Below are 22,338 nucleotides of genomic sequence, written 5' to 3' on the forward strand. Positions count from 1 at the left end.
CGTTACTACTGCCTACATGCGCAGGAGGCAAACTATTATTTGAGTGCTTTGCGACAATTCCCGTGTCCAGCGGCTTTTTCATCCCTGGTCATGTGATATGCTTTGTCAGGCATGGTGGTATGGACAGAGATCATTTTTGAAACGGTGCTAAAACGCTAGTCTGGACACATTTCTTTTGTTTTTGTTGTAAAGCAAAAATGTATAAGTGTGGATGTAGCCTAAATATTACGTCAGTTGCTCTGAGCGTCTAATAATGACGCAGATGGATTTACATCAGTTAGTTGAAAGGCCGGTGCCTATATTACAGACCCTAAAGGGTGCCATTCAGATGGCAGCACTTTTTAGACAACCCAAGTTAAAAATATGCGTGGATTAACTTCATCTTTCGTGTGAGTGGACCTTTGGACTGACTCATATATTTTGTCAATACTCTACATAGGATATGTAGAGGGTTGCTCGTTCCTCTGAAGCGCCCCCTCCCCCCCCCCCCCCCTGCCTCGAGGCCGTGCTGTCTCTGTAGCCCCATCGTGCTGCCAGCACAGCCCAAAACCAAGGGCCCTGCAATGGAAAGCAGATGGCCGGTCCTCTGACGGCAGCCGGCTGCAGTCAGCAGTCCAGGAGAGGAAACTTCTCATTCGCCATCATCCATCATCGGGCAGGGAGCGGTGGGAGGAGAGGGGGGGAGGAAAGACAGAGAAACGCCTGACACCCGACGTCTGGCCTCTTTCAAACGCCTTCGCATGGCACATTCATGGCTCGCACTCGTACACACATGTGAAAACAAACGCACACGCACACAAGAAATGTGTACGCTGACACACCTACCCACGCACACACACACACACACAGACCAGTGAATATATTCTGGCTCACGTTTCTGTTTCTTGCCTTTCATTAGTGGTATTATTCTTTTCAGCACCAGGTCGGTTGTGAAAGGTCTTTTCTGGTTGTGCTCCCCCCTGAGAGAGGGGGTGTGAGAGAGAGAGAGAGAGAGAGAGAGAGAGAGAGAGAGAGAGAGAGAGAGAGAGAGAGAGAGAGAGAGAGAGAGAGAGATTCACTGTTTCAGGTTGTCTTTTATGTCCGGTGGTGTCCATGCCATCCTCTCATTAGACCCCATCAGGTCCAACAGAACGAAGTAAAAAGAATAAGTACAAAGAGATGCAGAAGAACAGTAAGAGAAAGAAAGCATCGTGAGTAATGTACCTGACAGCTGAGCATCATTAATCACTGTCAGACTTGAAAGGAGGGGAGGGAGGACGAGGTGGAGGAGGTGTGGGTGGCATTTGACGTGGCAACACACACACACACACACAGACACACACACACACACACACACACACACACACACACACACACACACCCTCTCTCCTACACACATTCTGTTTCACACATTCTTTCACAGACCTCCTGTGTCTCTGTCGCTCAGTTCAATTCAATTATTCCACATGAGAGATGAACAGTTTTCCCAAAACATCAAAATAGTGTTGAATAAAAAATGATGAAAGAAAAAGTGAAGAAAAAAAAACAACCAACGCATGCACACCATTTCTCATGCATATGCCGGAGGCCCCTCGTGTCTGCGAGCCGCTGACACTAATAAGGGCTGTTGAAGGTTTGACTCCTCGCGGCAGGCCGCCGCTGCACAGCAGGGACGGCCATTCACAGCCTGTCAAGCCTCCCCGCAGCAAGAGGCAGGCAGAATGTGGGACTCTGACAAAAGAGATGACGGCGACACAGTGACTTCAAATCTCAGGCAGGCACGCACAAAAAGACAGACGCACACATACACATCCCTGTCATCATCTCTCCTCCCGTCCTCCTCCCTCCTTGCAGCGGGACAGCAGCTGGCCTGTCCGATTGTCAGTCACACTGATGGGTCTGCTCAGCTATGTCCAAATTCTGTCCTGCCTCCTTCCCGACGCCACCTCCCACACTGTCAGTTCAGTTTTCGGTTCAAGTCAACTCAAAGAGCTTCTTCTTTGAGACTACAACAACAAATACAGAAAATAATACAGAAAACAAATAATTCCCATTATTATATACTGAATACTGAAAGCTCAAAGCCTACCAATCAAACTTTATTATCTCTGTCTCCGATTAACTGATCGGGACTTATTGTGACAATATATGTTTGTATCTAACTCATTTCTGAGCGTCAAAACCACCACGATGTGACTCGCAAAATCTGAATTTGATCACGACGGTCCGATTGGAAAGTCTAGAAGAGTCGTGCAATTAAAGTATTTTACCCCCATTCAAGTTAGCACAGGGCTAAAACTGAAGTTAGCAGGCTCGGCCAGCGGATGTAGGCGCATGCTGGTTGACAAAAAGTAACAGAAGTGCGATGGCCATCATGTCGTATATACTGTAACTGTAGCTCTCGCCCACAATTTTATCACGACTTTGAAACCTAATTTCAAATACTAGCTCACTTTTCAATCATTCAAATTTGACTGGGTGGTTAAAACATGTTTTTCTGTGGTGTGACAAACTCAGAACAAATTCATTTTTTGCTTTACCTGACCTTTACTTAGTTTTCTGCAAAAATATCCAATCTTGTAATACAATATATTTATTTTGATTAATAAATGTATTGGTTATAAACAGTGGAGGTTAGTCCAGCAAAACCTCTTTGTAAATGTCAAGTAGTTATAAACCACTATATATATGTTTAATTGATTATATCCCTAAAATTAAGCAAAATACAACAAATGTTTCTAGAAATGAAGGACTGTTCACAATAAAAGCCCAAGTCATATAATATTCAGTCGAGAATTTAGCATTTTTGTTATTTAAGCCGCCGGTGTGTAAAGGCCTTAAGGAATATTACCAGTTGTATATGTTTGTTTCAGTGGTTGTTGTTTGTGTGATGATCAGAATACTTTATCCACATTTAATTTACTGCTGTCTCTCTAGTCCTTCACTTGAGAAGGAGTCCAACACTGTCTCTGGTGGACATGATGGCTTTTAGCCAAAAACCTCAGCTGAGTGTCCCAGACACTTCCCAGAAGTCTACAGCTGGCAGTGTTAAACCCTGAATATAATGCTTCACAGATTATGTAATTGTAATTTTTACACAAGCACAAATCTCCACTGAGTGTTTGGTCAGTTACACACCAAAATGAAGAGAATAGCGGTTACATGGCATTCAGTTTAATTTTAATATTTGAGCTACATTTCTGTCATCACCAATCCTGATTTAAAGATAAGATGATGATGTCTATTATCTCACGATTGAAATACAGTAATAGCTGTGAGGGTTGCTTGACTGTGATTATGGGGTATGAGGTTGTTGATAGACATTTTCTGCATCTCTAATACCCTTAATGGTGCGAAAGAATGCCCTCCTGGGTATCATGGAGATTAAACAGTACAATGCTTACCAGCGAGTTGTCTGAAACGTTTGCTCCCACGTTGTGTACATACAGAAGAGTAGAAAACAAGACAACATCAGAGCACATAGGACGGCTTGGTGTCTGCTTTCCAAATATTAGCACAGAAAACAATGTAGCGTGCCACTTCCAAGTCCTACTTAAGTGTCCCTCATTAAGAAACATAGCCAGCCTTCAGGGCTGCACATTTGTAGCTGACCCTGACCTCTGATGTCTCTGTGGAGGACTGCAAAGAGAATTTTCCAACAGGAAAAAGGAAACGGGCGGTCCTATTTCCGTTTCTGAATTCAAAAACGAAAAGAACCAAAGTCAATAATGAGCCAAATTTCTTTGTTTGCAAATCCCTTTTTAGTTGTTTCCTATAAAAAGAGACACAGAGCACAACAGGTAACCCGGAAACAAGAATATTTCAAAATAAAAATGAAGGCACTAGAATCACCGTATGCAAGAAATGTATAAATACATAAACCTGGGTGATGGGAGTGCGTTAGCATCAGTAGTTGACTACATACTGTTTAATATTCATTTATATTGAATATTATAAGCCACGGGGCGACCATGGCTCATGGGGTAGCGAGGGTTGCCCCGTAACCGCGAGGTCGGCGGTTCGATCCTTCGCTGCGACGTGTGCTATACCGAAGTGTACCTGAGCAAGACACTGAACCTGCTCCCCGGGCGCCTGTCATTGGCAGCCCACTGCTCCCTACATAGGGATGGGTCAAATGCAGAGAACTGTGGATCACAAACTTCCTGACTGACAGGACGCAGCAGGTGAGGCTGGGAAAAATCACATCATTACACAACCTGCCATATCATATGATACTACCATTTTGGGAAAATGTACACACACAGAATACATTAAAAAAATATTTTATTATGCACATATGTCATAATTTATACAGAAATGATTTGGTCATAAATTTTTGTAATTCCGTCATTCCCAACAGCCATAACAGACACAAAAATTCAATGCATCACATTATGTGGTTCAGATACAGCTGCCTGCGATTATACACTTGGCCAGTAGGTGGTATCGTGTGCACATGAAGCTTCGAGTAATCCCTAAAAAAAAGTAACCCTTTCTCGAACCAATTGGCTGAAGTGTTGCGATGCCTCATGAGGCTTCATCTCGCCATCACTAGTAGCGGCTCTTCAGAGAGTGAACGAACAAACGGACTACTCACGGGTCGGAATACCAGGTAGGTAAACGGACGGACTGACAACTGGGATGAGAGTGACAGGAGTATTTATGTCAGCTGGAGGCCATCACAGGAGATGAGGCACAGCTGTGCCTACGGAGAGAGGCGCGGCAGTGGGCGGGACTCGTAGGATGACATTACTGAGGGAAATACAGCAGAGTTAGACATAAAGCCTCACAGTGAGAAGTGAAGAATGTCTCCTGATGCGGATGAGTTTAAATGAAAACAAGTCAAACAGAAATGAAGTCAAATACAAGACACATGGTTATGTCTTTCCTTTTAATGAGTTTATTGTTCAAATTTATGCTTCAGTGTCACACCAGCCAATAATAAACACAACGTTGATGAGTGTTCATGAAGAGGTGAGAGGTCAAAGTATTGGACAGTGAACGAATGGACTCAGGTATAGAGTGACTAGTTAAGTGACTTCTTGTACAGGTACATGGTCCCACCGATGTAGTTCTCATTCTGCACCTCTTCACAATTATACATATCTATCATGTATTTGCCCATATCTTTGGTGATCACATGACTCCATAGCCCCTCCTCCTCCATCAGCTGCAGCTCTTTCTCCATAGACACCTTGTATTTGTTTCTAGACTCTGACTTTTGGCCGTTTCTCGACATGCATATGTATCCTCCTGCAGAAATAAAATATTCAATTATTAAAGAACTGAAGAAGAAAAAGCTTCATTATCCTCTAATATCATGTCATCCTGTAAGACGGAGGGTTTAGAGTACAGTAGTGGAGAGCTTTAACGTCTCTGAGTTTATACGAAAGTAAATAACAGGTACAGAAAAATCCAGCGAAGAAGTAAAAAAACACAACATTTTTTGCACACGTTAATGTCAACGTCATGTTTTCATTTGTAATAAAAAAAACAGACAATGTTTGGGGCTGAATTTTGGGAGTTACCAACATACAATAGTAAATCATCTGCATATAGTAACACTTTTTGCTTCCTCTTTCCCATACAGACACTTTTATACCATTAGGTTCAATAGCTAGTGGCTATTTAAATTCATGCTCCCATGAAAACTCATGAACAGTGTTGGTTACCTGGTTTAGCGGCGAGGCAGAGCTCCCTGATGACACTGACCGGCACATGATCATGTCGTAAAGCGCCAACGATCATCACCACATCAAACATACCTGAAAGCAAAGCAGGAGGTGTTAGCTTGTTTTAGTATGAAGAGGTGGAGCACAGCTGCTGCAATAGAAAGATAATGAATGTGTTTAAGTCACATGATTATCTCTTCTCTTTTTTTATTTGATTCTCGGACAAATAAACAAAACACACAAAACAGAGTATATAAGTGAGAACGCTGATGTAATCTAAACGACCACTCTCTCACAGAAAGAGGAAAGGTGGCCACTAATTTCTGGTTCCTCTGAATTTCAGGATTAGCTTCAGAACACTATTCTAGGCATTCATGTTCTACTGGTGCAGCGTCCACAGCCGACAGACAGATGACATCCCTCTTCTGCTTCACCACCTTGTTGTGGTTTTGGTCCTTGCTCATTAAAACGTGATGATTCGGAAGAAAATTCTAGTATTTTGAATATTGTTTTTTTATGATTTCCTATAGGATGTATGGTTTATTGTGGATGGACATCAGATATTATGATATCCTCTAGAAGTGTAGGTCACACTGACATGTTCCATATGGGTTTCATGTCTGTGTTCACATTTGATTGAGTTGTGAAGAAGATAAGATTTCACTTTTCACTTTAATTCACCTCCTGCAGTATCTTTGCCTCCCCTTCAACCCTCCGGCGTTAAGTTAAACCCTAATCTGCTGTGGTGAGAGAAGTGTGTATGTAGTGTGAGAGTCGTGTACCACTCAGTGCAGGCAGTGGCTCTGTTCCCAGCAAGGCCAGTTTGAGCTCCTTATAGAGGCCGGTCTTAGCAGCTTGATCCAGCATGCCTTGACTGCCGTCCACTCCCACAAAGTGCTTGAAGCCCAGTTCAACCATCTGTAAACACAAGAAGACGAAGACGACCGACATTAACAGTGAAACCTCTAAAGAGTGAAGTTTGGTCTGATCGTCTGTCCGTCCAGCGATCAGTCTTGGTGTGGTTGCATACAGATTGGTATGCACAATATCAGTTCTGGTGGTGTAAGTAGTAGTGGTCCCCCCATGATATGGGACACTAGTCTTGATTCAATACTGTTGCCTAAACATTTGATCGTGAGCCTTTTTTTATGCAATCCGCACTTGGAACTGAATAGTATGGACTCTTTTTTACCAGATAAACATCATTTATTGTCAACAAGCCAATTCTCATAGAGTCCAGTTGCTTTGCAAGTGTATCCTGGATGACACTAGTATCTTACCCTGAGACAAATAAGGCTGAATCGTCTGTATAGAGCAGCAACTTGCACTTTACTGCAGCTATGTCACTGATGTATGTCAAAAATTAGAGGGCCAAGGATAGAGCCCTGGGGTACCCCACAAATCAACACTCTAGCTTCCAATGATCTACCGCAGGGGTCACCAATTGGCGGGCCGCGGCCCGGATCCGGACCCAGACGCCGTTGTATCCGGACCCAGGACTTAAAATCTATTTTATTTTGACAAAGCGCTTCTATTTTAACCGGCGCAGTTTTTTCAGCCTTTACGGCACTTGTTCAGCGGTGCAGGAAACACACCGACCAATGCGTTGTAAATCACATCACGTGATGCAGCTCAGCCAATCAAATATGGGCATTCTGACAAGTTTCCTGACTCGAGTGAGATGTACATCATTTCAAGATCTTGCTTGGTTTTAACGGATGAGTCCATCTCTGTCAACACCTTCTGCACTTTGTGGGGCTGGTTCAAGTTGTCATTTACCACATCTTTGAAATACAGAGATTTCTATGAAGTCAAATCACTCTCAAAATCCGAGAGCGCAAATGAGATCCACGAGCGCGCGTATTTTACTTTAACGAGCGCTTTTATGTCACTCCGCGAGCAAAATTCACTGTCGCGTGAGCAAAAGTCGCTCGCGAAGCTTCAAGCCGCTCGCTCGCGAAACTTCAACCCGCTCGCGAGTCTTTTACCTGCTCGCTCGCAAGCAGTTTTTCTTTTTGACAGTGAGTGGGCGGACCCAGTCGCCATTGTATCTACATCTAATTGGTTACAATCCTCGTCTTTGGATAAACCGGATATCACTCTGACACAGACGCTAGGGGGAGATTTTCAGATTGAAGGTCAGGGGAAAATAATGTACATTTTACTGCACGGGTACTTTTACTTTCTGCACTTAAAGTCGATTTTGCTGATGATAACATTGACTACGGTTTTGAATGCAGGTATTTTACTCGTGGTGGATTATTGTTTCATCAGTATGGTATTAGTACGTTTACTGCAGTGAAGGATCTGAATACTTTTTCATCCACTAACTACTTGTCAGTGATTTAACAGTTAATATACAAAGAGTGGTCCCTAATCTTGGCTCCAGATCTTTGAGCAGGTCCAAATTGCTGCTCATATTATATACAACTATATTATATCGCTTCTGTAAACACAACAGTATGATTAAATATGATCACATCATGTTTTAATCAATTAAGATCAAAGAGTTTCTTTGAGCTGTTTGTCACAAGAGGTACAGTGAATATTATTATATGATATATATATTATTATACGATATATATATTATTATATGATATATATATTATTATATTATTATATGATATATATATATTATTATATTATACAGCATATTATTATATGATATATATATTGGAATTATATGAAATTATATGAAATATTTTTTCATGTTGGAACAAAAGTTAAATATTTAACTGCAAAGTAGTAATACGTATTTGATACCTTAATTGTTTTGCATTAAATCATACTGGGATGTTTGCTGAAATTGATTGGATGTTGCACAGCCCTACCTAGAACATGTTCCACCAGTCGCCACTGGGTTTGAGCATCAAACACACATTGTCTGTAATAGAATGATGGAGTGAATTTAAACCAATCTGACACATTTTTACTTATTGTATTTAACAACTCGATTAACATAATTTGTATTTCATCAGCCTCTACAGTCTGAAAAGTTTACAAAATGTGTCAGACAAATGTAGAACATCCTGAGATGTAGTGGAGTAGTGTTTAGTGGCGGATTGAAAACCACCTCTATCAGAACTAGCTTCTGTGTCAGAGTGATATCCGGTCTATCCCAAGACGAGGATTGTAACCAATAGATGTAGAGATACAATGGCGACTGGGTCCGCCCACTTACTGTCAAAAAGAAAAACTACTCGCGAGCGAGCGAGCAGGAAAAAGAGTCGCGAGCGAGCGGGTTGAAGTTCGCGAGCGACTTTTGCTCACGCGAGAGTGAATTCTGCTCGCGGAGTGACATAAAAGTGAATAAAAGTGACTGTGTCTTGATTATCTAACTTTGGCAAAATTCCTAATAATTAAGTTTTACAGCAAAAAAGTATTCAATCTTGAATGTGTCCCATGTTGAGCCCCTAAACTTAAAATAACATGAAAGGCGTCTGCCAGGAGAAAATACCTTTTTGTGAAACCATGATATGCTTAGAGACATCCTTCATGGTTAAAGGTCTTTAAAACCACCAGTCTTATGTTTCATCTTCCCAACATCTTACTATGGTTCAATCATCCAGGAACACTGAGGTTTTCCTTTGGGGCTCACCAGGTTAGCGACCCATCCAGATCCGCAGGCGACATCAAGAACCTGAACTTGTTCAGGACGACCAGAGAAGTTATCAACCAGGAACTTTACCATCTGGTGTGGTGCCCTGTAACTCATCGTATCGGTGTCCTGTTTAAAAACATGTGTAAGTAACACAAAGGGTGCAAACAATCAGTTTCAGGTCCATCAGACAGATGTCCCCTGTATACCAGGCTGTATGTGTGGACCAGAAGCAGAGCAAAGTGTTATTCTATGCAGATGATTTGCTTTTATACATCGATAACCCTGAATATTGTTAGCACATATGTGTTAACTGACATTTTTGATTCTGAGAGATCACAACAAAAGATAATGATTGAGTTTTCAGACGTGTTTCATTCTTAAACGACAGATTTTGTTGTTGTTGCATTGAAGCCTCCATCAGACCTAAAGGAGGATGAGTTTCTGTCCACCGACCTGTTCGTACGTCTCCGCCCAGCTGGTATAGAACTTCATCATTTGCTGTAAATCGACTCCTACTGAGGAATGAAGGAGGGTCTTCAAATCGTCCAAAGATCTGCTGCTGTCTGACATGATGAGGAGACGACTTCAAACCTGCCAGAGGGGAAACATGTATTAACATGTGGAGTCGACAACACAGGCATGTAGAACACAAACAGGTAATCTGAGTAAACAGAGTTCAGGCTTCAGGGACAGGTTTTCTTTCCTCACTTCTTTCATGAAATATCAGCAGAACTTGAAATCAGCACGACACAGCTCTTCACCTGTAAACTGTCTGCTGCAGAATAACACACACACATGAATAAACATCGGACTGATCCATTATAACTCGTATTCTGACGTCAGACTACAGCGGATCATTAATCACAGCTTCCTTTACGTCTTTCTGTTGAGCAACAAACCGACGTTCACGTTTTATCAGTGAAATGCATCACAGTGTTAACGCTGCTGACGATTGATGAGTTGGAATTCAGTATAATTTAACTGATCACTGATTTGATCATAGAAACAGCTTCATTAATATATATGTTCTCATTATTTTTCCGTCATCATTTGAAAAAATGAAATGTTCCTTCTACTAAATTCCTGTATGATGACTCTGGACTCTGGATTAAGATGTACGGCCAGAACTTGAGACAGCTCAAACATATTTCAAGCGGAGCATAATCATATTCCATAAGCATATTCCATTCGTAAAAAGTCAAAGCCCTACCCCCAGCTCCCCTAAATTAGATAGACGGAAACAGTTCAGAGACACAACAGGATATACGTCGAACAGATATTTGAGTCGAAATAAGCGAGGATTTATCCATTCTCTTCACGAAATCAGCTCACGGTGAGGTGCAGTTCTGATTTTTAGCAGTGAAGCAGTTTGTTGACAGGTCAGGAGCAGCCACAGTGAAAGAGGGTGTCGCCAAATCAACCAGGACTGAACTCTGAACGGCACTTTAAATATTCAGAACCTGCATCTGAAGATTTTAAAAATCGCTGATTCATTATTTCACAACTAATTGTTGGAATGCTGTTAAGCATTCCAAATATTTTCTTTTGAATGGGATCTCTGTGGAGAAAATCTTCAAATCCTGTTAAACTTCTTCAACTTTCAAAGCCTTCTTCTCATACTTTCAGCTGCAGACACCATAGTTCGACATTTCAACTCGAAGGGTTTTCAGCAGTGCAGTTTAAATGCTTTTGGGCGTCAACATTTTTCAGACAGGTAGTCTCCCATTTCTTAATTTTCAGCAATTTTTTCACAATTAATTTCAGCTTTCAGCATTCCAACGCATTTTCAGCAGGAAATGCATTTTCTAGTTGGAAACAACGTTGGAAACATTCATCAAACCAAGTCAGCAAACTGAATCTTTTGGACTGTTGATCGAACAAAAGATGACGTTTGAAGATGGATTTTGATGAAACCAGAAATAGCCTTTAGTGTTGATGAATTAAAGAAAATAATCTGTAGTTTCAGCCCTTGTACAAATACAGCCTGACCGAGATGAAGGCGTGAGAGTCGTCTGCACTCACCCGTGTGTGGATCAGTTCAGGTAGAGGAGCAGAACTCAGTGTGAGAGCAGTGATCATGACAACAGTTTATAAGGCAGATGTCTGGGCACGCATGACCTGCTGAACAAGCCAAACAGGAAGACACCACAGAAGCCTGAGGCAGGTTAGGTTTATTCTCACGTTACACCATCAAGACATTTGAGTTGTGTCTTTATGCTACACTAAAAAACACAGTTATGACAGTTACACACACACCCCGTTTCAAAATAAAAGCCCCAAAGAGTGAATTCTAATTGAAATGCTTGTGATGAAGCCAGGCATTTAATAACCTCTGTTTATGTGTGTCAGACATTATGATTGTCTCCTCTCCCCCCCCCCACCCAGCACCACCCTTTCAAAATGAAAGCCGCATGGATAAACTGAATTTAAACAAGCTCAAAATTTGGCTTTTTTGTTGAAAAAATGAATGCTCTTACTAATACTGCGACAACTACTACTGCTGCTGCTAATATAGTATTACTACTACTACCACTTCTACTATCACTTTTGCTGTTGCTACTCTTACTCCTACTGCTATTACTGCTACCATCAATGTTATTACTACCACTACTGCTATTACTACCACGACTACTTTTACTTATATGACAACTGCGACTACTACTACTGCTATTCATGCTACTAAAAGTAGTAATACTACTACAGCTACTCGTACTACTACTACATCTTCTACTGCCATTACGATTACTATTACTGTGATATTAAATACTACGACCAATACTACAGCTATTACTATGACTACTGATACTACGTCTTCTACTACTACTTCTAATTACGAATACTTCTACTACATATTCTACTAGAAATATCAATACTACTACTACTAGTAGTAATTCTAATGCTACTAATACTTCTACTACAACTTATACGACTACAAATATCACCACTGATGAATTTTTTTAAGCCACAGAAAATGTTCAGCTCTTTCAGGAGGTGTGATATGACTTTTCATATTTGTAATCTTTAAACTTTTTGAATTAAGCTTTTTGCAATTTGTTTTTGAATTGGATATCTATTTTCAGCAATGTTTTTGCGATTCATTTCAGTTTTCAGCACTCCAACGCATTTTCAGCAGGAAATGCTTTTTCTAGTTTCATATACCAGCTCACTTTTCAATCATTCAAATTTGACTGGCACTAGAATCACCGTATGCAAGAAATTTATAAATACATAAACCTGGGTGATGGGAGTGCGTTAGCATCAGTAGTTGACTACATACTGTTTAATATTCATTTATATTGAATATTATAAGCCACGGGGCGACCATGGCTCATGGGGTAGCGAGGGTTGCCCCGTAACCGCGAGGTTCGATCCTTCGCTGCGACGTGTGCTATACCGAAGTGTACCTGAGCAAGACACTGAACCTCGACACTGAACCTGCTCCCCGGGCGCCTGTCATTGGCAGCCCACTGCTCCCTACATAGGGATGGGTCAAATGCAGAGAACTGTGGATCACAAACTTCCTGACTGACAGGACGCAGCAGGTGAGGCTGGGAAAAATCACATCTAGCACCCGGACCATCAGCACTGGCGCCCCCCAGGGATGTGTGCTCTCCCCACTGCTCTTCTCCCTCTACACCTCAGAGGACCCAACGGTCAAACTCCTGAAGTTCGCAGACGACACAAGAAGTTAACAATGAATAATAATAAACAGAATCAACTTTTCGATTAATCGGTGCAACCTTAATGCTAGCAGCCTCGTGGGGAGGGGAGGGGGGAGCTGCGCTCATGTGATTGGTTGAAAATCAGGCTGACTTCTACATCTGGAAAAAAACGCATTTGCGAATCCAGCGACATCAGGGGAGTCAGGCAGGCTGGAACGTCTGTGTGACACCCGAGGCTCGACACAGGAACGGCACGACTACACAGTTGATCTCCGAGGAACTAACTGGAAGGCTTCTTCGTACAGGTGAAAACCCGAGGGTCGACACTGGACGGCAGGCAAGTTGAAAAAACAAAACAGATCGTTAGTAGCGGCTCTTCAGAGAGTGAACGAACAAACGGACTACTCACGGGTCGGAATACCAGGTAGGTAAACGGACGGACTGACAACTGGGATGAGAGTGACAGGAGTATTTATGTCAGCTGGAGGCCATCACAGGAGATGAGGCACAGCTGTGCCTACGGAGAGAGGCGCGGCAGTGGGCGGGACTCGTAGGATGACATTACTGAGGGAAATACAGCAGAGTTAGACATAAAGCCTCACAGTGAGAAGTGAAGAATGTCTCCTGATGCGGATGAGTTTAAATGAAAACAAGTCAAACAGAAATGAAGTCAAATACAAGACACATGGTTATGTCTTTCCTTTTAATGAGTTTATTGTTCAAATTTATGCTTCAGTGTCACACCAGCCAATAATAAACACAACGTTGATGAGTGTTCATGAAGAGGTGAGAGGTCAAAGTATTGGACAGTGAACGAATGGACTCAGGTATAGAGTGACTAGTTAAGTGACTTCTTGTACAGGTACATGGTCCCACCGATGTAGTTCTCATTCTGCACCTCTTCACAATTATACATATCTATCATGTATTTGCCCATATCTTTGGTGATCACATGACTCCATAGCCCCTCCTCCTCCATCAGCTGCAGCTCTTTCTCCATAGACACCTTGTATTTGTTTCCAGACTCTGACTTTTTGCCGTTTCTCGACATGCATATGTATCCTCCTGCAGAAATAAAATATTCAATTATTAAAGAACTGAAGAAGAAAAAGCTTCATTATCCTCTAATATCATGTCATCCTGTAAGACTCGGAGGGTTTAGAGTACAGTAGTGGAGAGCTTTAACGTCTCTGAGTTTATACGAAAGTAAATAACAGGTACAGAAAAATCCAGCGAAGAAGTAAAAAAACACAACATTTTTTGCACACGTTAATGGCAACGTCATGTTTTCATTTGTAATAAAAAAACAGACAATGTTTGGGGCTGAATTTTGGGAGTTACCAACATACAATAGTAAATCATCTGCATATAGTAACACTTTTTGCTTCCTCTTTCCCATACAGACACTTTTATACCATTAGGTTCAATAGCCAGTGGCTATTTAAATTCATGCTCCCATGAAAACTCATGAACAGTGTTGGTTACCTGGTTTAGCGGCGAGGCAGAGCTCCCTGATGACACTGACCGGCACAAAATCATGTCGTAAAGCGCCAACGATCATCACCACATCAAACATACCTGAAAGCAAAGCAGGAGGTGTTAGCTTGTTTTAGTATGAAGAGGTGGAGCACAGCTGCTGCAATAGAAAGATAATGAATGTGTTTAAGTCACATGATTATCTCTTCTCTTTTTTTATTTGATTCTCGGACAAATAAACAAAACACACAAAACAGAGTATATAAGTGAGAACGCTGATGTAATCTAAACGACCACTCTTTCTCACAGAAAGAGGAAAGGTGGCCAATCATTTCTGGTTCCTCTGAATTTCAGGATTAGCTTCAGAACACTATTCTAGGCATTCATGTTCTACTGGTGCAGCGTCCACAGCCGACAGACAGATGACATCCCTCTTCTGCTTCACCACCTTGTTGTGGTTTTGGTCCTTGCTCATTAAAACGTGATGATTCGGAAGAAAATTCTAGTATTTTGAATATTGTTTTTTTATGATTTCCTATAGGATGTATGGTTTATTGTGGATGGACATCAGATATTATGATATCCTCTAGAAGTGTAGGTCACACTGACATGTTCCATATGGGATTCATGTCTGTGTTCACATTTGATTGAGTTGTGAAGAAGATAAGATTTCACTTTTCACTTTAATTCACCTCCTGCAGTATCTTTGCCTCCCCTTCAACCCTCCGGCGTTAAGTTAAACCCTAATCTGCTGTGGTGAGAGAAGTGTGTATGTAGTGTGAGTGTCGTGTACCACTCAGTGCAGGCAGTGGCTCTGGTCCCAGCAAGGCCAGTTTGAGCTCCTTATAGAGGCCGGTCTTAGCAGCTTGATCCAGCATGCCTTGACTGCCGTCCACTCCCACAAAGTGCTTGAAGCCCAGTTCAACCATCTGTAAACACAAGAAGACGAAGACGACCGACATTAACAGTGAAACCTCTAAAGAGTGAAGTTTGGTCTGATCGTCTGTCCGTCCAGCGATCAGTCTTGGTGTGGTTGCATACAGATTGGTATGCACAATATCAGTTCTGGTGGTGTAAGTAGTAGTGGTCCCCCCATGATATGGGACACTAGTCTTGATTCAATACTGTTGCCTAAACATTTGATCGTGAGCCTTTTTTTTATGCAATCCGCACTTGGAACTGAATAGTATGGACTCTTTTTTACCAGATAAACATCATTTATTGTCAACAAGCCAATTCTCATAGAGTCCAGTTGCTTTGCAAGTGTATCCTGGATGACACTAGTATCTTACCCTGAGACAAATAAGGCTGAATCAACTGTATAGAGCAGCAACTTGCACTTTACTGCAGCTATGTCACTGATGTATGTAAAAAATTAGAGGGCCAAGGATAGAGCCCTGGGGTAACCCACAAATCAACACTCTAGCTTCCAATGATCTACCGCAGCCAATTGGCGGGCCGCGGCCTGGATCCGGACCCAGACGCCGTTGTATCCGGACCCAGGACTTAAAATCGATTTTTATTTTGACAAAGCGCTTCTATTTTAACCGGCGCAGTTTTTTCAGCCTTTACGGCACTTGTTCAGCGGTGCAGGGAACACACCGACCAATGCGTTGTAAATCACATCACGTGATGCAGCTCAGCCAATCAAATATGGGCATTCTGACAAGTTTCCTGACTCGAGTGAGATGTACATCATTTCAAGATCTTGCTTGGTTTTAACGGATGAGTCCATCTCTGTCAACACCTTCTGCACTTTGTGGGGCTGGTTCAAGTTGTCATTTACCACATCTTTGAAATACAGAGATTTCTATGAAGTCAAATCACTCTCAAAATCCGAGAGCGCAAATGAGATCCACGCGCGCGCGTATTTTACTTTAACGAGCGCTTTTATGTCACTCCGTGAGCAAAATTCACTCTCGCGTGAGCAAAAGTCGCTCGCGAAGCTTCAAGCCGCTCGCTCGCGAAACTTCAACCCGCTCGCGAGTCTTTTACCTGCTCGCTCGCGAGCAGTTTTTCTTTTTGACAGTGAGTGGGCGGACCCAGTCGCCATTGTATCTACATTGTATCTACATTGTATCTAACATTGACTACGGTTTTGAATGCAGGTATTTTACTCGTAGTGGATTATTGTTTCATCAGTATGGTATTAGTACGTTTACTGCAGTGAAGGATCTGAATACTTTTTCATCCACTAACTACTTGTCAGTGATTTAACAGTTAATATACAAAGAGTGGTCCCTAATCTTGGCTCCAGATCTTTGAGCAGGTCCAAATTGCTGCTCATATTATATACAACTATATTATATCGCTTCTGTAAACACAACAGTATGATTAAATATGATCACATCATGTTTTAATCAATTAAGATCAGAGTTTCTTTGAGCTGTTTGTCACAAGAGGTACAGTGAATATTATTATATGATATATATATTATTATACGATATATATTATTATATGATATATATTATTATATGATATATATATATTATTATATTATACAGCATATTATTATATGATATATATATTGGAATTATATGAAATTATATGAAATATTTTTTCATGTTGGAACAAAAGTTAAATATTTAACTGCAAAGTAGTAATACGTGTTTGATACCTTAATTGTTTTGCATTAAATCATACTGGGATGTTTGCTGAAATTGATTGGATGTTGCACAGCCCTACCTAGAACATGTTCCACCAGTCGCCACTGGGTTTGAGCATCAAACACACATTGTCTGTAATAGAATGATGGAGTGAATTTAAACCAATCTGACACATTTTTAATTATTGTATTTAACAACTCGATTAACATAATTTGTATTTCATCAGCCTCTACAGTCTGAAAAGTTTACAAAATGTGTCAGACAAATGTAGAACATCCTGAGATGTAGTGGAGTAGTGTTTAGTGGCGGATTGAAAACCACCTCTATCAGAACTAGCTTCTGTGTCAGAGTGATATCCGGTCTATCCCAAGACGAGGATTGTAACCAATAGATGTAGAGATACAATGGCGACTGGGTCCGCCCACTTACTGTCAAAAAGAAAAACTACTCGCGAGCGAGCAGGAAAAAGAGTCGCGAGCGAGCGGGTTGAAGTTTCGCGAGCGACTTTTGCTCACGCGAGAGTGAATTCTGCTCGCGGAGTGACATAAAAGTGAATAAAAGTGACTGTCTTGATTATCTAACTTTGGCAAAATTCCTAATAATTAAGTTTTACAGCAAAAAAGTATTCAATCTTGAATGCGTCCCATGTTGAGCCCCTAAACTTAAAATAACATGAAAGGCGTCTGCCAGGAGAAAATACCTTTTTGTGAAACCATGATATGCTTAGAGACATCCTTCATGGTTAAAGGTCTTTAAAACCACCAGTCTTATGTTTCATCTTCCCAACATCTTACTATGGTTCAATCATCCAGGAACACTGAGGTTTTCCTTTGGGGCTCACCAGGTTAGCGACCCATCCAGATCCGCAGGCAACATCAAGAACCTGAACTTGTTCAGGACGACCAGAGAAGTTATCAACCAGGAACTTTACCGTCTGGTGTGGTGCACTGTAACTCATCGTATCGGAGTCCTGTTTAAAAACATGTGTAAGTAACACAAAGGGTGCAAACAATCAGTTTCAGGTCCATCAGACAGATGTCCCCTGTATACCAGGCTGTATGTGTGGACCAGAAGCAGAGCAAAGTGTTATTCTATGCAGATGATTTGCTTTTATACATCGATAACCCTGAATATTGTTAGCACATATGTGTTAACTGACATTTTTGATTCTGAGAGATCACAACAAAAGATAATGATTGAGTTTTCAGACGTGTTTCATTCTTAAACGACAGATTTTGTTGTTGTTGCATTGAAGCCTCCATCAGACCTAAAGGAGGATGAGTTTCTGTCCACCGACCTGTTCGTACGTCTCCGCCCAGCTGTTATAGAACTTCATCTTTTGCTGTAAATCGTCTCCTACTGAGGAATGAAGGAGGGTCTTCAAATCGTCCAAAGATCTGCTGCTGTCTGACATGATGAGGAGACGACTTCAAACCTGCCAGAGGGGAAACATGTATTAACATGTGCAGGGGCGGACTGGCCATCGGGGATACCGGGGGAATCCCCGGTAGGCCGACGGGGTTTGGGCCGGTCTCTGACATCGCCGGCCCGACTATATTATATGCTTCACAGAACACGTTCAATTGACTCTAATACCGAAAGTCAATAATCAGTGAAAACTGTATCAACAGTATAAACTGACATTATACTACTCCTCGCGATCTGAGGACGCCATAGCACGGCTGGACACTACGGTGCTTTTAAAAACTTTTTCTCCATTACCGCGGTCTGCGCCGTGCGCTCGTGCCGGCGACGGTCGGGGCGGGGCCGGCGGAGGTGCGAATGGCCGCCGTAGACCGGCGAAATACAGGGGCGGCTCGACTGTCACGGCGTCCATGAATCGAGGACTTCTTACTGGAACTGAAACGATGTACTGGGATTAAATTCTTTGTCAACAAAGAATTTGGTAAGTGACAAACTGCGTTTGTTTTTTTACATCTGCAGTAACGTTTTTATGACTAATATTTGATGGCTCGTGCTCTTGTGTGGTGGAATGCGTGGATCCGCTGCAGGTCTGCTGGATTGATGTGCTTTGTTGTCATATGAATATATGTGACTGGTTCTTATGACTTTGTGGCTGTCATTGTGTTAATTACGTTGATTTGACTATGCGTTGTCAGTTATTGACGTAGCGTCCCGTCACGGATTCATGTATCTGCAGCTTGCGTCACTCGCTCAGAGACAAGCCGTTTTGAGTGTGAGCTAGCAGCATGGCACCGGTACCAAAACGTAAATCCTTTAAAGATGGAGCTGAAAAGCTCAGGGAGAAAAAGAAGAGATATCTGGAGGAAGGTGCATCAAAATATTTAAAAATCTCTGACTTATTTGGGAAACCACCGACTGGTGACAGTGTTATGATGGTAAGTTGTGGCATTGACTTGGCCAATGTTAGCTTGCTTTTCACAGATGAGGTAGTGTTCGGCTACAAGCTAGCCTAGCTAACGTTAGCTAGATAAATGATAAATGTCCAAAATTGAGACCGTTATGATCTGGTCAAATAAGCAAGCTGGCGCTGTTCGCATCATCGAGATTATCTAATTTAACATGTTAGCCATAGTTACTTGCTTACAATCGATGAGCAAGCTATCCATGGTGGTAGTTGTAAAGAGGGCAATCTTATCATTTCTAATAATTTATGTCAAATAATGTTTAAGTTAACCAGCTCTCAACAGCACCTGGAGGCTTTTATGTTGATGGCTACTCAGACAGATGTTTTGCAGATGCTGGACAGTGAGAAAATCATAGACGGTGTTGCAGAAAAGAGTGAGCTGCTGCAAAAACTACTCGTGTAGTGAGGTAATAATAACACATGAGTATACTGATATTGTTTTTTATTACTATGTGACTATAATGCACCTGGGCTGGCAGAGTTAGTTTAGGTTCTGTTACTTAACTTATTGTTTTGTTATGCACCTTCAACACCCCTACACACACACACACAATCACACACCCAGCATGCAACACTACTGATACCACTGATGTTCACACCCCATCGTATGTTCTGTTCATTTCAATATAGTTCAAACTAATTCTACCCTCTGATTCCAGTTTCTTTATTGTGTGGTCTTTCTCTGCTGACATTCATTCCTTAAGGCTCTGTAGTTATACGTATAACCATCTGATACTAGCCCAAAGTTCAGCATATTCATCCAGCAAACTACTACCTTGGAGTATTATTTTATTCAATGTGTCCATCCAGGCAAATTGGTGGATCCAAATGTTATAAAAAAAATATATATATATGATATAATTTCTTTGTAATCATCGAAAATAATGTTAAGTGTATGGGTATTTTTCCAAGTAGGCCACTGACATCGATACGTGCGATGCATTGAGTGGGCCGGTCTGACAGTAAACTCCCGGGCCACTTTTTTCCCCCAGTCCGCCCCTGAACATGTGGCGTCAACAACACAGGCATGTAGAACACAAACAGGTAATCTGAGTAAACAGAGTTCAGGCTTCAGGGACAGGTTTTCTTTCCTCACTTCTTTCATGAAATATCAGCAGAACTTGAAATCAGCACGACACAGCTCTTCACCTGTAAACTGTCTGCTGCAGAATAACACACACATGAATAAACATCGGACTGATCCATTATAACTCGTATTCTGACGTCAGACTACAGCGGATCATTAATCACAGCTTCCTTTACGTCTTTCTGTTGAGCAACAAACCGACGGTCATGTTTTATCAGTGAAATGCATCACAGTGTTAACGCTGCTGACGATTGATGAGTTGGAATTCAGTATCATTTAACTGATCACTGATTTGATCATAGAAACAGCTTCATTAATATATATGTTCTCATTATTTTTCTGTCATCATTGAAAAAAATGAAATGTTCCTTCTACTAAATTCCTGTATGATGACTCTGGACTCTGGATTAAGATGTACGGCCAGAACTGGAGACAGCTCAAACATATTTCAAGCGGAGCATAAAATTCCATTCGTAAAAAGTCAAAGCCCTACCCCCAGCTCCCCTAAATTAGATAGACGGAAACAGTTCAGAGACACAACAGGATATACGTCGAACAGATATTTGAGTCGAAATAAGCGAGGATTTATCCATTCTCTTCACGAAATCAGCTCACGGTGAGGTGCATTTCTGATTTTTAGCAGTGAAGCAGTTTGTTGACAGGTCAGGAGCAGCCACAGTGAAAGAGGGTGTCGCCAAATCAACCAGGACTGAACTCTGAAAGGCACTTTAAATATTCAGAACCTGCATCTGAAGATTTTAAAAATCGCTGATTCATTATTTCACAACTAATTGTTGGAATGCTGTTAAGCATTCCAAATATTTTCTTTTGAATGGGATCTCTGTGGAGAAAATCTTCAAATCCTGTTAAACTTCTTCAACTTTCAAAGCCTTCTTCTCATACTTTCAGCTGCAGACACCATAGTTCGACATTTCAACTGGAAGGGTTTTCAGCAGTGCAGTTTAAATGCTTTTGGGCGTCAACATTTTTCAGACAGGTAGTCTCCCATTTCTTAATTTTCAGCAATTTTTTCACAATTAATTTCAGCTTTCAGCATTCCAACGCATTTTCAGCAGGAAATGCATTTTCTAGTTGGAAACAACGTTGGAAACATTAATCAAACCAAGTCAGCAAAGTGAATCTTTTGGACTGTTGATCGAACAAAAGATGACGTTTGAAGATGGATTTTGATGAAACCAGAAATAGCCTTTAGTGTTGATGAATTAAAGAAAATAATCTGTAGTTTCAGCCCTTGTACAAATACAGCCTGACCGAGATGAAGGCGTGAGAGTCGTCTGCACTCACCTGTGTGTGGATCAGTTCAGGTAGAGGAGCAGAACTCAGTGTGAGAGCAGTGATCATGACAACAGTTGATAAGGCAGATGTCTGAGCACGCATGACCTGCTGAACAAGCCAAACACGAAGACACCACAGAAGCCTGAGGCAGGTTAGGTTTATTCTCACTTTACCCAAAACATTTGAGTTGTGTCTTTATGCTACACTAAAAAACACAGTTATGACAGTTACACACACACCCCGTTTCAAAATAAAAGCCCCAAAGAGTGAATTCTAATTGAAATGCTTGTGATGAAGCCAGGCATTTAATAACCTCTGTTTATGTGTGTGTCAGACATTATGATTATGTCTCCTCTCCCCCCCCACCCAGCACCACCCTTTCAAAATGAAAGCCGCATGGATAAACTGAATTTAAACAAGCTCAAAATTTGGCTTTTTTGTTGAAAAAATGAATGCTCTTACTAATACTGCGACAACTACTACTGCTGCTAATATAGTATTACTACTACTACCACTTCTACTATCACTTTTGCTACTCTTACTGCTACTGCTACCATCAATGTTATTACT

The 22,338-nt window shown here is 41.5% G+C and overlaps 2 protein-coding genes across 3 annotated transcripts; both read right to left on the bottom strand.

Annotated features, from left to right (window-relative positions):
• Positions 1-4,832: 4,832 nt before the first annotated feature.
• Positions 4,833-11,342, bottom strand: LOC306778864 (methyltransferase-like protein 27). 2 transcript variants are annotated; one of them, XM_079270583.1, is made up of 7 exons: positions 11,275-11,294; positions 9,961-10,027; positions 9,706-9,843; positions 9,250-9,378; positions 6,434-6,569; positions 5,652-5,744; positions 4,833-5,232 (listed from the first exon to the last, which is right to left on the bottom strand). In XM_079270583.1, exons 3-7 carry the CDS (start codon positions 9,820-9,822, stop codon positions 5,006-5,008), a joined length of 702 nt encoding a protein of 233 aa, XP_079126709.1. In that variant the 5' UTR covers positions 9,823-9,843; positions 9,961-10,027; positions 11,275-11,294; the 3' UTR covers positions 4,833-5,005. The 2 variants fall into 2 exon arrangements, with proteins under 2 accessions (XP_079126709.1, XP_079126708.1); XM_079270582.1 differs by lacking the exon at positions 9,961-10,027 and having other exon boundaries at positions 11,275-11,342.
• Positions 11,343-13,579: 2,237 nt separating this feature from the next.
• LOC306778502 (methyltransferase-like protein 27) lies at positions 13,580-21,879 on the bottom strand. Its single transcript, XM_079270009.1, has 6 exons — positions 21,778-21,879; positions 18,294-18,431; positions 17,838-17,966; positions 15,184-15,319; positions 14,400-14,492; positions 13,580-13,979 (listed from the first exon to the last, which is right to left on the bottom strand). The coding sequence occupies exons 2-6, from the start codon at positions 18,408-18,410 to the stop codon at positions 13,753-13,755; spliced, it is 702 nt and encodes a 233-aa protein (XP_079126135.1). The 5' UTR covers positions 18,411-18,431; positions 21,778-21,879; the 3' UTR covers positions 13,580-13,752.
• Positions 21,880-22,338: the final 459 nt, after the last annotated feature.

Source organism: Melanostigma gelatinosum (assembly GCF_949748355.1).
Source record: "Melanostigma gelatinosum genome assembly, chromosome: 6".
In the NCBI taxonomy this organism is placed as follows: Eukaryota; Metazoa; Chordata; class Actinopteri; order Perciformes; family Zoarcidae; genus Melanostigma; species Melanostigma gelatinosum.

Excerpts from the sequence above, each read along its gene's own strand:
- LOC306778502 (XM_079270009.1), bottom strand. The coding sequence starts at position 18,410 with ATGTCAGACAGCAGCAGATCTTTGGACGATTTGAAGACCCTCCTTCAT. Across the intron at positions 17,967-18,293 it reads GGGCGGAGACGTACGAACAG|GACTCCGATACGATGAGTTA; the intron begins GTCGGTGGACAG and ends GTTTTTAAACAG. Across the intron at positions 13,980-14,399 it reads CTGCCTCGCCGCTAAACCAG|GAGGATACATATGCATGTCG; the intron begins GTAACCAACACT and ends TTATTTCTGCAG.
- LOC306778864 (XM_079270582.1), bottom strand. The coding sequence starts at position 9,822 with ATGTCAGACAGCAGCAGATCTTTGGACGATTTGAAGACCCTCCTTCAT. Across the intron at positions 9,379-9,705 it reads GGGCGGAGACGTACGAACAG|GACACCGATACGATGAGTTA; the intron begins GTCGGTGGACAG and ends GTTTTTAAACAG. Across the intron at positions 5,233-5,651 it reads CTGCCTCGCCGCTAAACCAG|GAGGATACATATGCATGTCG; the intron begins GTAACCAACACT and ends TTATTTCTGCAG.